Source organism: Antrostomus carolinensis, unplaced genomic scaffold (assembly GCF_000700745.2).
Source record: "Antrostomus carolinensis isolate BGI_N321 unplaced genomic scaffold, ASM70074v2 scaffold49342, whole genome shotgun sequence".
Taxonomy (NCBI): domain Eukaryota; kingdom Metazoa; phylum Chordata; class Aves; order Caprimulgiformes; family Caprimulgidae; genus Antrostomus; species Antrostomus carolinensis.
In genome coordinates, this window is record NW_010302622.1 from 532 (window position 1) to 12,992 (window position 12,461).

Here is a 12,461-nt window from a genome sequence, read left to right on the forward strand (position 1 = left end):
CTAAAACAATGGTTTTTAACTTTTTTTTTTTTTTGCTATTGACTTTCTTGAATACTTTTCAAAAAGGTTTGCAGACCACATATTTAAACTATTAGATTAGAGGCTCCTCAGTATATTTGTCTCGTGTTTGTTCTTTCTCCTAAAATACTTTGGAGCTTGCAGTAGTAGCTGTGAGAGAGGCTGAGGAGACTGTGGCTGTGTAATACCTTGCGAGGTGCTCTCATGGTGATCCCATCCAGTGCACCTGGGACACTGGGTTGGATGGTGTGAGATTTCCATTTCCATTCTGGAAAGGGAGCCAAATTATGGGCTTAGATGCAGGGTATAAGTATGCTGTTAAAGGTTTTAAATGTGCTGAATTGTTTTGTGCTTTTTAATGTAACTATTCAATGTCTAGGAAGCAAATAAACCTGTGTGTTAAAAAACCTGTAGTGTGCATTGTCTCTGCTCAGTTGTAGAGACTCAGCATGTTTTGGTAATCTTAATAAACTTGATTACTAACTGCTGCTTTCCTCACTGAAGCTGCTTTTCTCTTGAGTTTTTTGTTTGCTTTCTGATATGTCCTCTGCTAGGACAGAGCTTTGTGCTTATAACCTGTTGATGTCCTTTTGCTAATATCTAACAGGCTGACATATGCTAACAGGAAAAATAATTAGCTGCTTACCAGGATTTATATTCATCTAAGAAATGAACCACTGAGGATTTCTCGTGATGAAGTCACTAGTCAGAAGAGCTAGTCAATGAATACTTTTAAGCCTTTATTTTCTACAGACTGTAATTAAGTCCATAATAAACATCCAGAGCAAAACTTGTTCTTGTTGGAGTGCAGGTTTGTAAAAGTAACTCTGCTTCCTTTCTTTTCTTTAGGACGGCCTTGGCAAGATTTCGGCAAGCTCAGCTTGAGGAAGGAAAAGTTAAGGTATGGTGTAAAAAACCTAAAGTTCTGTTAAATCTAGTGAAGAGTTGAACGCAGGTCATGCAGGGAGCTGCGTGGCAGCTGTCAGAAGGGTTGTATGCCAGATACAGGTATCCTACAGGAGTCTGACATTAGGCACCTGGAAAGCAGCTGAAGTAGGGACTGTATTTCACAGTGACACAAACCAGGAATGGTAAATAGAATTTGCCTAACTAAATAACTTGTTTAAAAGTCCAGATATACTTATGTTTCAGAGGTATGTTGGCTTGGCTGCCGAGAAGAAATTGCAAATTGAACATAACTTAATTTTTTAATGTAATGTAGATGGAGTATGTAATAGTTTGGGGGAAAAAAAACAACAAACAAAACAAACAACAAGCTACAATAATGGTATAAATAGAGGCAACATGCTGGGCAGAAAATGAAAATTACTTTTGAGGCTGAAATTATCTCCTTCTGCAACTACTTACACAAGTAGATGGACATGCACTTATTTCTACTGACAGTGATCACAAGAATTGTTTGGGTTTCATCCCAGAAGAGGTAGAAAAAGCCTTCTCCTAATCTTGTTCATTGGCAATATTCTGACAAAACAGTAACCACACCACGAAACAGAGGCCTTCAGGATCACTGTGAACTCAAGGCTTGTGTGAGACGTAACCTTGGCATGTTCTTAACTCAACATGATAGCTGTGCATCTGTTCACAATTGTCTGCACTATCATGCAGCGTTTTTTAATTAGTTTAAGATTGAAAAAAAAATTGGACTTAACAACTTTGTAATTTAAAAAAAACCCACCACTATAATGAAAGAAATAGCACCTCTGAACCCACACAAAACCTTAGAGACTGACTCTCAACTATCTGGATATTCCTGTACATTTTTCACTGCATAGTAACTCAAGTTGCAAGGATGTATGTGTGAGGATCAGAGTGTTCTCAGTAACTTATTTTAGACAGGTTTATAATTTTTCATTTTGGGTAACCAGTGAAGGAATTCTGGAAACTAACTGAGGTGTCCTGTGTTTGCACTTTTAAAAACTCGTGTTTTATACACCAGTGCAAGGAACATGAAGTGCTAAAGTGGAAAATAACAGTGAGGGGAAACTGTAGATAAAAAAAATTCCATGAACAACAGCCAGAGAATAAGATGAAATGTAGTTTCTGATATATTATGTGAAGGATGGCTTTTCACTACATAAAATGTTTAACTGTGGAAGTACTGTAGGGAAGGTTGGTCCCCTTCCCTGAGTCCTAGAGGTAAGGTGAAGTATTAGTTTGTGTAAGCAAGTCAACAGAATGTGAAGAAGGTTGGGAAAAAGGTGTTTTGGATAAACTGTAGTTGGGAGAATAAAAACCAGAATAATCTTGGAAAAAAATTACAGTATTTAGATAGTAGCAATTGCAAAAGAAAGGCTTAAACTGAAGAGCTGCTGGGAAAACAACAGATTTTATTTAGATGCCAGCATATTGAAAATGATGTTGTAATTCAGCTGTCCTAAATGGAACATTATTTATATTGCAGAGGAGTGAGGGATGATTTGAAAAAACAGGTGACAGGTTTTGTTTTGAATAAAGTGGATTTCAGTAGATTGTTACAGTCTGTGACAGTTTATTTGGCAGGGCTGGGAATCACCATTGTTTTCCACTTCATAAAAATCAGTGGGAGCAGAAGGCACCGGAGCTTGGTAGCGTAGTTTGGGATTAATCAAACAATCAAGTTTGCCTGAAATGCTGTGGCTGTATTGATGGCAGGTTAAAATGTTGTGGTGTGTGGCTTTCTGTCAAACAGGAACGAAGACCTTTCCTTGCGTCAGAGTGTAATGAGTTGCCTAAAGCTGAGAAATGGAGGCGACAGGTAATGTCCAACTATAGATTTTTCCAGTTCCATAGTAGTAGAATTTTAGCACTTCCTATTTGGACAGCCTGCTTACAGATGGTTTTCAGACTTCTTCAGTGTGCTGACAGTTAAATCACAGAATAATTTAGATTGCAAGGTCGTATAGTTCACCACGGTGTTCAGAGAAGGTCCTGCCACATGAAGTTGCTCAGGGCAATGTCCAGCTGAGTTTTGAATATCTACAGGGATTTGGATCCCACAATATTCTGGGGGCTGTTCCGGTGTTTGATTACCTTCTTAATGATTTTTTCCCTTGAATTTAATCAGAGTTTCCCCTGTCCCAGCTTGTGTTTGTTGCTGCTTATTCTGTTGTTATGCACATCTCAAACTGTCTCTGTCTTCTCTGTACCCTCCACAAGGTGGTTGATACTCCTTTTCTTCTCTGAAGGCCTATCAAAGCCAGTCAGTTCTCTCTCAGCCTTTCTCTGTACTTCCCTGGTCCTGCCCTCATCACATGAACTGCTGTAAAAATGTTTCCTTGCTTGTTAAGCCTCTGAGGTGCTATGTTTGTGTCTGAATAAAATCTGTGTTGATATTTGAAGTTGACAGGCTCAGGTCCATTTTCTAGATCAAAAAGCCAACTTAGAAGTTGGATCTTTCTAGGATTTGTTTTACCCTTTTCTAGGTTTTTTTTCAGGGGGGAGGAAGTTGATAATTCACATCGGTGTTCTTATTTAACTAGATCATTGGGGAGATTTCCAAGAAAGTGGCACAGATTCAAAATGGTAAGATTTTTCTAATTATATTTTATTTTTTTAATCTCCAGTCCTAAGCAGTTACAGTAAAATAAAAAAAAATCACATTTCATGTGAACTATATTGTTTCCATTGTGTAAATTCTGAAATTACTCTGGTGCTTCTGGTAAGCTGCCTAATTTATTGCTCTTTTTTTTTTTTTTCTAACAGCTGGATTGGGTGAATTCAGAATTCGGGACCTGAATGATGAAATAAACAAACTTCTGAGGGAGAAAGGACACTGGGAGTTCAGAATAAAGGAGCTAGGAGGTCCTGATTACGCTGTAAGTTGAGATTATCTTGTACTACATGGTTGTTCTGCTTACAAGTTAAGTGACTAATGAGAAAAATCTGTGCAGAGTTTAGTTAACCACGTATTACTCGGCCAACGTTTATTAGAGAGGAACTTTATTCAGCCCCTAAAAATGTTGTGTTAGAAAAAATACTTGTTTCCATGATGAGCAAATCAGCCTTTTCATTTGGAGCACAGGTTCAAGGAGTCTTGCCTTTCTGTTAAGAGTTTGCAGTGATGGTCTGATTTTACCCACCAGCAGGTGTTGTTTTTCTATGTTGTGCTCTATTAGTCTGTAGAAGGGTTTTCATTTGGCTCACCTAGTTACTGCTGAAAATGAAATAAGACACTATGACTTGGCAAACCATCAAAAGCATGCTTATCATCAGGGTTAGCAGTGCTTGTTTATCTGGTGCTTGAATATACTGGTACAGAGAATAAGATGGGTTTAGATGTTTTGTGAAGATCAATCTGATATGGGGACTCTCTGGTTTGTGTGGTCGTTTTAAATGTGATTTGTAGTAGAAACAGAGAACTTGTAAAAAACAAGCTGTAAGGATGTTGTACCTGTGGGGTAGCAGGGTAGTTTGAAGCGTATCTCCTTTCTCAAGCTTTTAATCTATTAAGATGCCCAAGAAACCAGGAAATACAAGATGCAAGAGGAATAAAATTTTAAACAATTAACTCTGTCTATTTTCCAGCGGATTGGACCGAAAATGTTGGATCATGAAGGGAAAGAAGTTCCAGGAAACAGAGGTTACAAATATTTTGGAGCTGCAAAGGATTTACCAGGAGTTAGAGAACTTTTTGAAAAGGAACGTAAGTAAATAGCAACTCTTCCCAGATATGAACCTACATAGTAGTATGAGTAAAATTGAGTAAAATGCCTGCTGCAGTATGTGGGGAATGCCAGTAACAGCGTGTTCTGGCCTGTGTCTTAGAACAGTTAAGTGAAACGCTGAACACAAGTAATTAATTAAATGCTATTTCTCTGGGCAAAGAACACGTTTGACTGTTTGCAATTAAAGACACGTAGAAAAGAGTCAACTGTTTTCTACTGGGAGTTCCACATGGCAAGGACTGATGTTCTAGAGGAACTTTCCAGTGTAATAGGTTGCCTTTGTTGGTAAGTTCTAAATAGTACTCTGAGTTCAGAATCAAAAAAAAAAGTTGGCTCAAACATAATTTTAGAAGCAGGAATCAACTTTCATAATAGGAAAAAATAGATGTAAGTGGATAAAACTTTATATATTGATTTGTCACAGAACGAGTGGGATTTACTTGGACCTGAAGGTGAGGCAGGCTTATAGAGTCAACTCTTTCTTACTTGCCAGCTGCAAATTAAAATTACAGGAGGTACTACCTCATCTGGGGGAGCTTGGAGCAGTTTTTAGCTCCTTTCATAGAGTAGTCTTCCTTGGTACTGGGGCTCCACTACAGAGGGAAAAACAACCTCATGCATGCCAGTGTAGAATTGCCTCAGGGTGAAACTGTTTAATATGAAGCATCAGGTCATGTATTCAAACCGTTCTGGGCAGTCCAGTGTAAAATACCAGTACTCCCAATACTGCCAGCAGCTCAGATCATGCATAGCTCAGGAGCTTAACTGAGGTAGCTGTTGTTGCTGTGAGGCTGATAGGATCTGGGCATGCACAGCAAGCTGTCAGGATGGACCTGGATGGATGACAGTCGTGTGTTCTTTCAGCCCTTCCACCACCTCGGAAAACTCGAGCTGAGCTTATGAAATCCATTGATGCAGAATACTATGGCTACAGGGATGAAGAGGATGGGATTCTGGAGCCACTGGAACAAGAATATGAAAAGAAACGTACGTGAGATTCAAAACCTGCATAAATCAGTCCAGGAAGGGGTGATAACGGACTCTGAAGTTAAGATATCTCCCCCCTCCACCACCTCCTCCTTCCCCACGGATGTTGTCTTGTGCTTAAGCTGTCAGATTTCATCTGTCACATGGGTACCCAGATCATAGAATCACAGAATGGTTTGGGTTGGAAGGGACCTTAAAGATCATCTAGTTCCAACCCCCTTGTGTAAGGCATTTCAGGGCAAGGGGATGTGCTTTTTATCTCTCTGGAATTACAGAGAAAATCTTTACATGAAACTGCAGGAACTGACTTGTTTAAATGACTTCAAGTTACTGAACTTGTAACTGTTATCAACACTTATTATCTCTTGGTGTGGTCATCCACTTCTTATACTTACCCCTTCTCCAGGTGTGAGATCTTAGTACCATGTGTTAGAGATCATGCCTTGTCAGTTAGATTATAGCACAGGGAGGAACGAAGAGGGGAATAAAGGAAATAGTTCATTTATCTGTGTCCTGCAGCACAGCCTAGAGCCTCACACCAAGTGAGCAGTAGCTGGCTGGCAGGCGATTGATGGTGGAAGAAGGGAAGTTGTGTGGTGCAGCGCTCCCAGGAAGGCCTCCCGCTCTGTGTTCATCTTCTCACCTTGGTAACTGCAGACAGGAGAGGTGGCTCATCTGCATTCATGTGGCTATTTGAGAAAATGACCATCTTTGGTGATTGTGCCACTTGCAATATCAAGGCTAGAGATGCTAACAGAACCAGTAGGTGTACTGTTAGTGCACAATAGCTGATTCCCTAGGGTCACTTGTTGTCTAGGCACTTGTGGTTTTTACCTTGCTACCAGAAGAGTTACATTGTTGTGAAACAAAGTATTGTAAAAACTTCTTAATTTGAGGTACCTTTTCTATTACAAAACCACACAAAAATGGTGCCATGTGCCACTAGTTAGTTAGATTTTGTTTTCTCGGGGAGAGTGTTTTAATGTTTAATCTTTGAGAGCCGGGGGAATGACTACCTTGCACCTCCCTAGGATTCTTATACACTGGTGATGTTACTGATTAAGCTTCTTAAAACTTGTTTTAGTGCTCTTACTAGCACTTTGCTGTGTAGTAGAGATAAAGCAGCCCAGCAACTCCTAGCTAACGTCAAGTTACAGAGTTGGAATCATGCTACAAAATAAGAGAAATACACTGCCAGATGAAAAGAAACTCAGGTGGGTGGTCACTCTAAGGGGTGTCATCATGTTTAATTACATGGTGATCACCATTCCTTTAGCTGCTGACATGCCACAGAGCTATAAGAGCCACTTAGCCTGGTTGTTTGACCTCGTTATTCAGTTCAGAAAGTAGGTGGCTATTTAACCATGACATTTGGAGCCTAAAATGTATCCAAATTAAGGCATTAGCAAGTACTACACTTTCACAATGCTGCATTGGGTTTTGCTCACACTACGTGGGTATACTTTATTAGATACTACATTGAGGTTCTACAGTAAGTGTGTGTTACTGATGTAGAGGATTTAAGTCTGTTGGAGAAGCTTTGGAAATAAGAGAAAAATCAAGAGAACTTTAACTTCAGTTGCTGCAGAGCTGTTCTTGAGGAAACTGGGGCTACAGCTGGACCGTGCTGCTTTAACTTACTCTCAGATACATTTGCCATTTCCCTTTGCTAACCAGTTATGGCAGAAGCAGTGGAAAAATGGAAAAAGGAGAGAGAAGAACGACTTGCGAGAGGTGAGGAGGAGGAAGAGGAGGAAGTAAATATCTATGCTGTCAACGATGATGAGGTATGTGATGGCTAAGGTGATGTAACATTTCATGTGTTGTCTATGCTGCCTTCTTGGAAGTAGAGTTATTCTGCCCAGAAGCTGCTGCGTTCTGCCCTTCTCTCTGCCTGACTTACTATAATTGTCCCTGTTCAGTTAAAATCAGAAGTAGATGAGCACACTTGGTCCCAGTTTAGAGAGCAATGAAAGCTGGCAGCCAGGGAAGGCTTCTTACTGGGGTGAGAAACAGCGAACAGCCGAGACCTTGTTGTGATTTAACTGTCACTGCCTGCAATGCTGGTACTTGCCAGGTAGCGTGTTATTAACGCCCATCAGTCTTGCTTCTACAATCTACATCAGTAACAGCACAAGTAGTTTTGTGTACAGTATAATTTCATACTGTCAACACGTGGCAAAACCAGGGGTCGCAGTGTCTTGTTTATGGTTGAATCCGGATACAGCGAGGCTTTGCTGATGCTGCCGTCACCCTGCTGCTTTTTTCTCCCTGCTCCCAGCGTCAGTAAGAGAAGTGAGTGATGTTGCCTGTGCTCTTAGAGACCTGTAAAAGAGGTACTGGAAACAAGTCCTCTTTTTGTAGTCTGTGCCTAAATGGGTTTATCACAAGAATAAAAAGGAAATAGTCCATAAGATAAAATTGGTTGTTCCTTCAGGACTCTGTTTTATTTGTATTATCTCGTGATTCATAAGCTGAGCTCTCAGACCTGAGAAGGAAGCAGTACAGAGCCATATAGGGAAGTGGTACATGTATTTTTAAGGTACTTGCTTCTTGGTTAGCTAGCTGCTCTTCTGTTTATAGCTTTGCTATGGCAGCCAGAGAGATATGGAAGAGGAGGGAATGTAGCTTTACATTCATGCCCATACCACGGCAGAGGAAAAGCCCTAAGAGGGAAAGCAACAGTCCTGAAAATGTCAAGGAGCAGGATCTGAATGTGATGCTTGCCATGTTGCTTTGTTATTTGGTCCAGTTCACCTAGTTGTGTTTATAGCATCGATCATTTTCTATCTGATTCCTTCTGGCAGAGCAAGTGAAATAGTTGGGTTTGATGCCTCCTTCAGAAAGTAAACTTGATGTGGCTTAATTTTTTTTTTCTTTTAGTCTGATGAGGAAGGTGGCAAGGAAAAAGAATGTGAAGAAGGCCAACAGAAATTTATTGCACATGTTCCAGTGCCATCTCAACAGGAGGTAAGACATAAGAGAACTAAGTCACAGAGATATGCCCTGGCTTTTGCAGGACAGAGATCTTAACTTGTGGCAGGTCATCAGTAAAAATGTCCTCAGTTTGTTATTCCTGTGACTTGACTCTGCAGCTGTTTAATCCTCTTGCAAATGCTGTGGAACTGGCCAGGATTATGGTGCCATTACTATAACCGTTTTCACCTGAGAATTTCCAAAACCTTCCTAAGTATTACAGAAATTGGAAAGTGTTGTGGTGTTATGATGGAGATCACCATGATTGCCTACTGTGGCTTTACTGTGCTTCTCTACTGACAATCTAACTTTTTTTTTTTAAATTTAGTGCGATGACTCCTGATTTGCAGGGTTTATTCTCATAAGTTTTCTAAAATTATTTTGATGACATGACCTTGAATTGATGATTATATTTTGAAACTGCTCTAGGGTATATATTCCCTTAACAGTGACAGGTTATTTGAAATATAACTCAGGCAACAAGGTTCTGGAGTTAGGTATCTTTGGGCAGGTATTCCTGCCTTTACATCACCCAGAGAGCATGTGGTGGTTTGTCCCCTGCTGTCTTCTCGTCAGATGACAATGCTGTATTCTGCTGTGAAGTCTTGATCCTGCACGTTCAACAAAATATACATGTAATGGCTTGTCAGAACTGCAGGAGAGAAATAATGATTAAAAACATTGCTCTCTGGGCGATGGTATTCTCTTACTTAAGAGAGTGTAACTCATAGTCAGAACTGGCTTCCTGATACATAATCACTGATCTACACAGAAATCTCTTCTCATTAGACAGTAGTCAGTGTAATATTTTCTCTTTTTTAGTGGCAAATCCCTCCATACCTCATGCCTATGGGATTATGCCTTCCAGGTTCTATATTACAGAAAGCTAAGGTGCAGAACTCTTCTTTTTGAGAGATGCTGTGTGTGATTTGGACAAACAGAAAACCATTACTGAGTTTAAAACAAGTCTTACAGGATCTCTTACAAAGATCTATCAGATCTTTGAAGTATATGCTCATTAAAATACCATGTATTGCTGGCACTTCTAGGCAAAATTTAGGCAAGAGGTTCATAGCTGTTGCTAATGGGAAAGGCACAGTCGCTAAATGTTGTTTCAGGGGTGTGGAGTAGTGTGGCATAACTGCACTCCTCTGCATTTGTTAAAGCTGCATCTGAGACAATTATTTGAAACAGAATTCAAGTGACTGTACTGAGAGTAAAATAAAATTGCGGCTAACATCCGAATTAAAAAGGGTAGGAGCAGAGATCTGAAGTGGAAGCAGAAGAAGCAGTCTGTATTACTGCTTCTTTTGACTTCCACGAGCTTCAGTTGAGTATTAAAAAAAGATAGTCCTGACTCATCCTAATTCAAATACTTTTACGTTAGTACACACCTTTAACTTTCACAGTCTGTGTCCTGTGTTTTTCTTCCCCCTGTCTTACTGGCCAAGCATGGCAGGTTTCAGCATCTCAATTAAGCTGAATGTCACCCTACTTTTATATTTGCAGATTGAGGAAGCTCTGGTACGGAGAAAGAAGATGGAACTTCTTCAGAAGTATGCCAGTGAAACCCTCATGGCACAGAGTGAAGAAGCAAAAACACTTTTAGGATTGTAACATGGCACCAGTATGTCCTGGTTTTTATATAATCCACCTTAAAGCAACAGGTTCCTGTATTCTGGTAGCAATCACTTTTAGCTCTGAAAGTCCCTGTGGATGTTGAGAGGAAACGGATGAATTTACAGTGTGTTCTGCAGAAGGAAAACCATCGCTTTGGTTTATCCACTAGGATGACTTGCACTTCAGTGCTGAAAAAGATGAAAACTAGGTTAGTTAACTTGTCTCTGCATGTTCAGTAAGTGTCTTCAATCCTTTCACTTTGTAAAACAGTCTGTGCAGCAGTGCCTCTTACAGATAGAACCACAAACCCAGGGACTCCTTTGGCCCTGAAGGAAAGCTAACTGTGTTACTGCCGTTCCCTCTGCTGTATCCTGACTGTAAGCACACACATCTTTCTTGTGTTGAGAGACTAAGTCACTCTAAGAAGTGACTTTGTTTGCCTGGTTAGTTTCCCAGAATAGCGGAGAACCTGCTTAGGGTACCTTGATGGCAGATCTTAATGACTGGCTTTGAAGTTGATTTGGTTCTTTGTATAACACATGCATAAAAAGCTGTTCCCCTCCTGTGGTTTGTAACTGTGCCTGGGTGAATTGCTTAAATGCTGGATATTTCAGCAACTATTGTAAATACTTCCAACTTTGCAATACTTTGTTCAAATAGTTTTAGTAAAACTTATTTACAACCTGATGTCTTGTTTTCGTTCTAGCTCAAAAGATTGTGTCAAAGAAGGGGATCATAAACAGCCCCCCATGTAGGGATTCGAAGCTGTGCATCCCCTACTGCTCTTACCTTGTATATCCTGGGACAAGAGGCAGATTACAGCAGAGCCTGTTTAGAGTCTTACAGGTGACTAACATTGTTACACAGGTCTGAACGAATGAAATCTTAAATTGAACATCTGCAGCCATGGAGTATAAGTGCTACCTAAAGAATATAGTATTTAACAACCAAGTAACCCTGTCTGGGACTACTTAGAGTTTCTAGATGCTCTTGAGTACTCAGCTCTGTCTGTTGTAACTAATCCACTCCAGAATGGTCAAAGCTCTAAATTACAGAGGCAAGCTTTGTCTTACTTGATGTAAATGATTAAACAAAAAAGCCTTGAAAAAGTGGGAAGCATAGCTGCCAAATTCAAATCTTAACCAAACAAAAAAGAGAAATCAAAAACTCCAGTATTGATAGCAAGCAGAAAACTACAAATTCTTTTCTCTTCCTATTAGCAGCTTAACTTTCTCTGCTTTGTAATAAAGCAGCAAACGCGCATGTTTCTGACTTGCAGTAATTTGTGTGCTCTGAGTTGCAAGCATCTATCCAAAGCTGCTGTTATTTTTTGCTGCTACCCCTTGAGTGTTTTCTGTTCTTGGGTCTAGAGAAGGTGATGTGCTTTTATCGACATGCTATCTGTATTGCTGTAAAAGACAACAGTTTCCTAGAGTTCCTTCCCTGAAACCCAGCCACCAGGAATGGAAAAATAGTCTCCTTCCGTGTTGGATGTGCTAACAGGTTTATGAACCAGCAGTACTGGATCAGACTAGTGTACTTCACCTGTGTAAAAGATGAGTATGTGAAGGGTGAAGGCTTTGTTGCCTGGTACTAAGCCACTAACTGAGTTCCTGGAGCTTAATAAATTGGCAGGCAGTCTTGCCAATTCTTTATCACGCTTCAGGAGTGTTGGTCACCAAACCATAGTATGACCAGGGCAGAGGACTCGCATGACACCAACTGAAAACCTAGAGCAGCCAAATGGGCTTGCCAAAAAAGCGTTTAGAGTTCAAGCACCGTTGTGAACAGCCCCTTGCCAACCATGCTGCTGCTGGACTGTACATCTGTCTCTCTGTCTGTCTCTCTCTCTGTCTGTCTGTCTTTGTTTTTCTTCTAGGAGAACAGTGCTCAGAAGAAGAATGCCAGTCTTGCTGTAGATTTGCTAAACTATACGCTGGAGATGACCAAACTAGGTTTAAGGGGAAAAAACCCAAGTAGTTTTTTTGGCCTGAGTCAGTCTGGGAGTTTGATAATACTGATGGTTGATCCCTTCTGTCACTGTATGAATCTGTAACAGAAACCAGAAGGGTAAAGACAGATCAGGGACGGAGTGATAATGACAGAGGGATTAGAAAAAAGAATAAAGGGAAAGAATGAGCTGCTAGCCCTGAACAAGACCAATCTAATGACATAGAAGTCATTAAGAAGTCTGTA

General features: G+C 40.3%; 1 protein-coding gene across 1 annotated transcript; it reads left to right on the top strand.

Annotated features, from left to right (window-relative positions):
* Positions 1 to 867: 867 nt before the first annotated feature.
* Positions 868 to 10,374, top strand: ISY1 (ISY1 spliceosome associated protein; the record flags this gene model as incomplete). The annotated part of the gene is made up of 9 exons (XM_010163844.1): positions 868 to 919; positions 2,708 to 2,773; positions 3,498 to 3,540; positions 3,721 to 3,833; positions 4,543 to 4,660; positions 5,547 to 5,669; positions 7,347 to 7,456; positions 8,553 to 8,639; positions 10,155 to 10,374. Coding segments are annotated over 9 exons (820 nt in total), but the record flags the coding sequence as incomplete, so codon positions are not given.
* Positions 10,375 to 12,461: the final 2,087 nt, after the last annotated feature.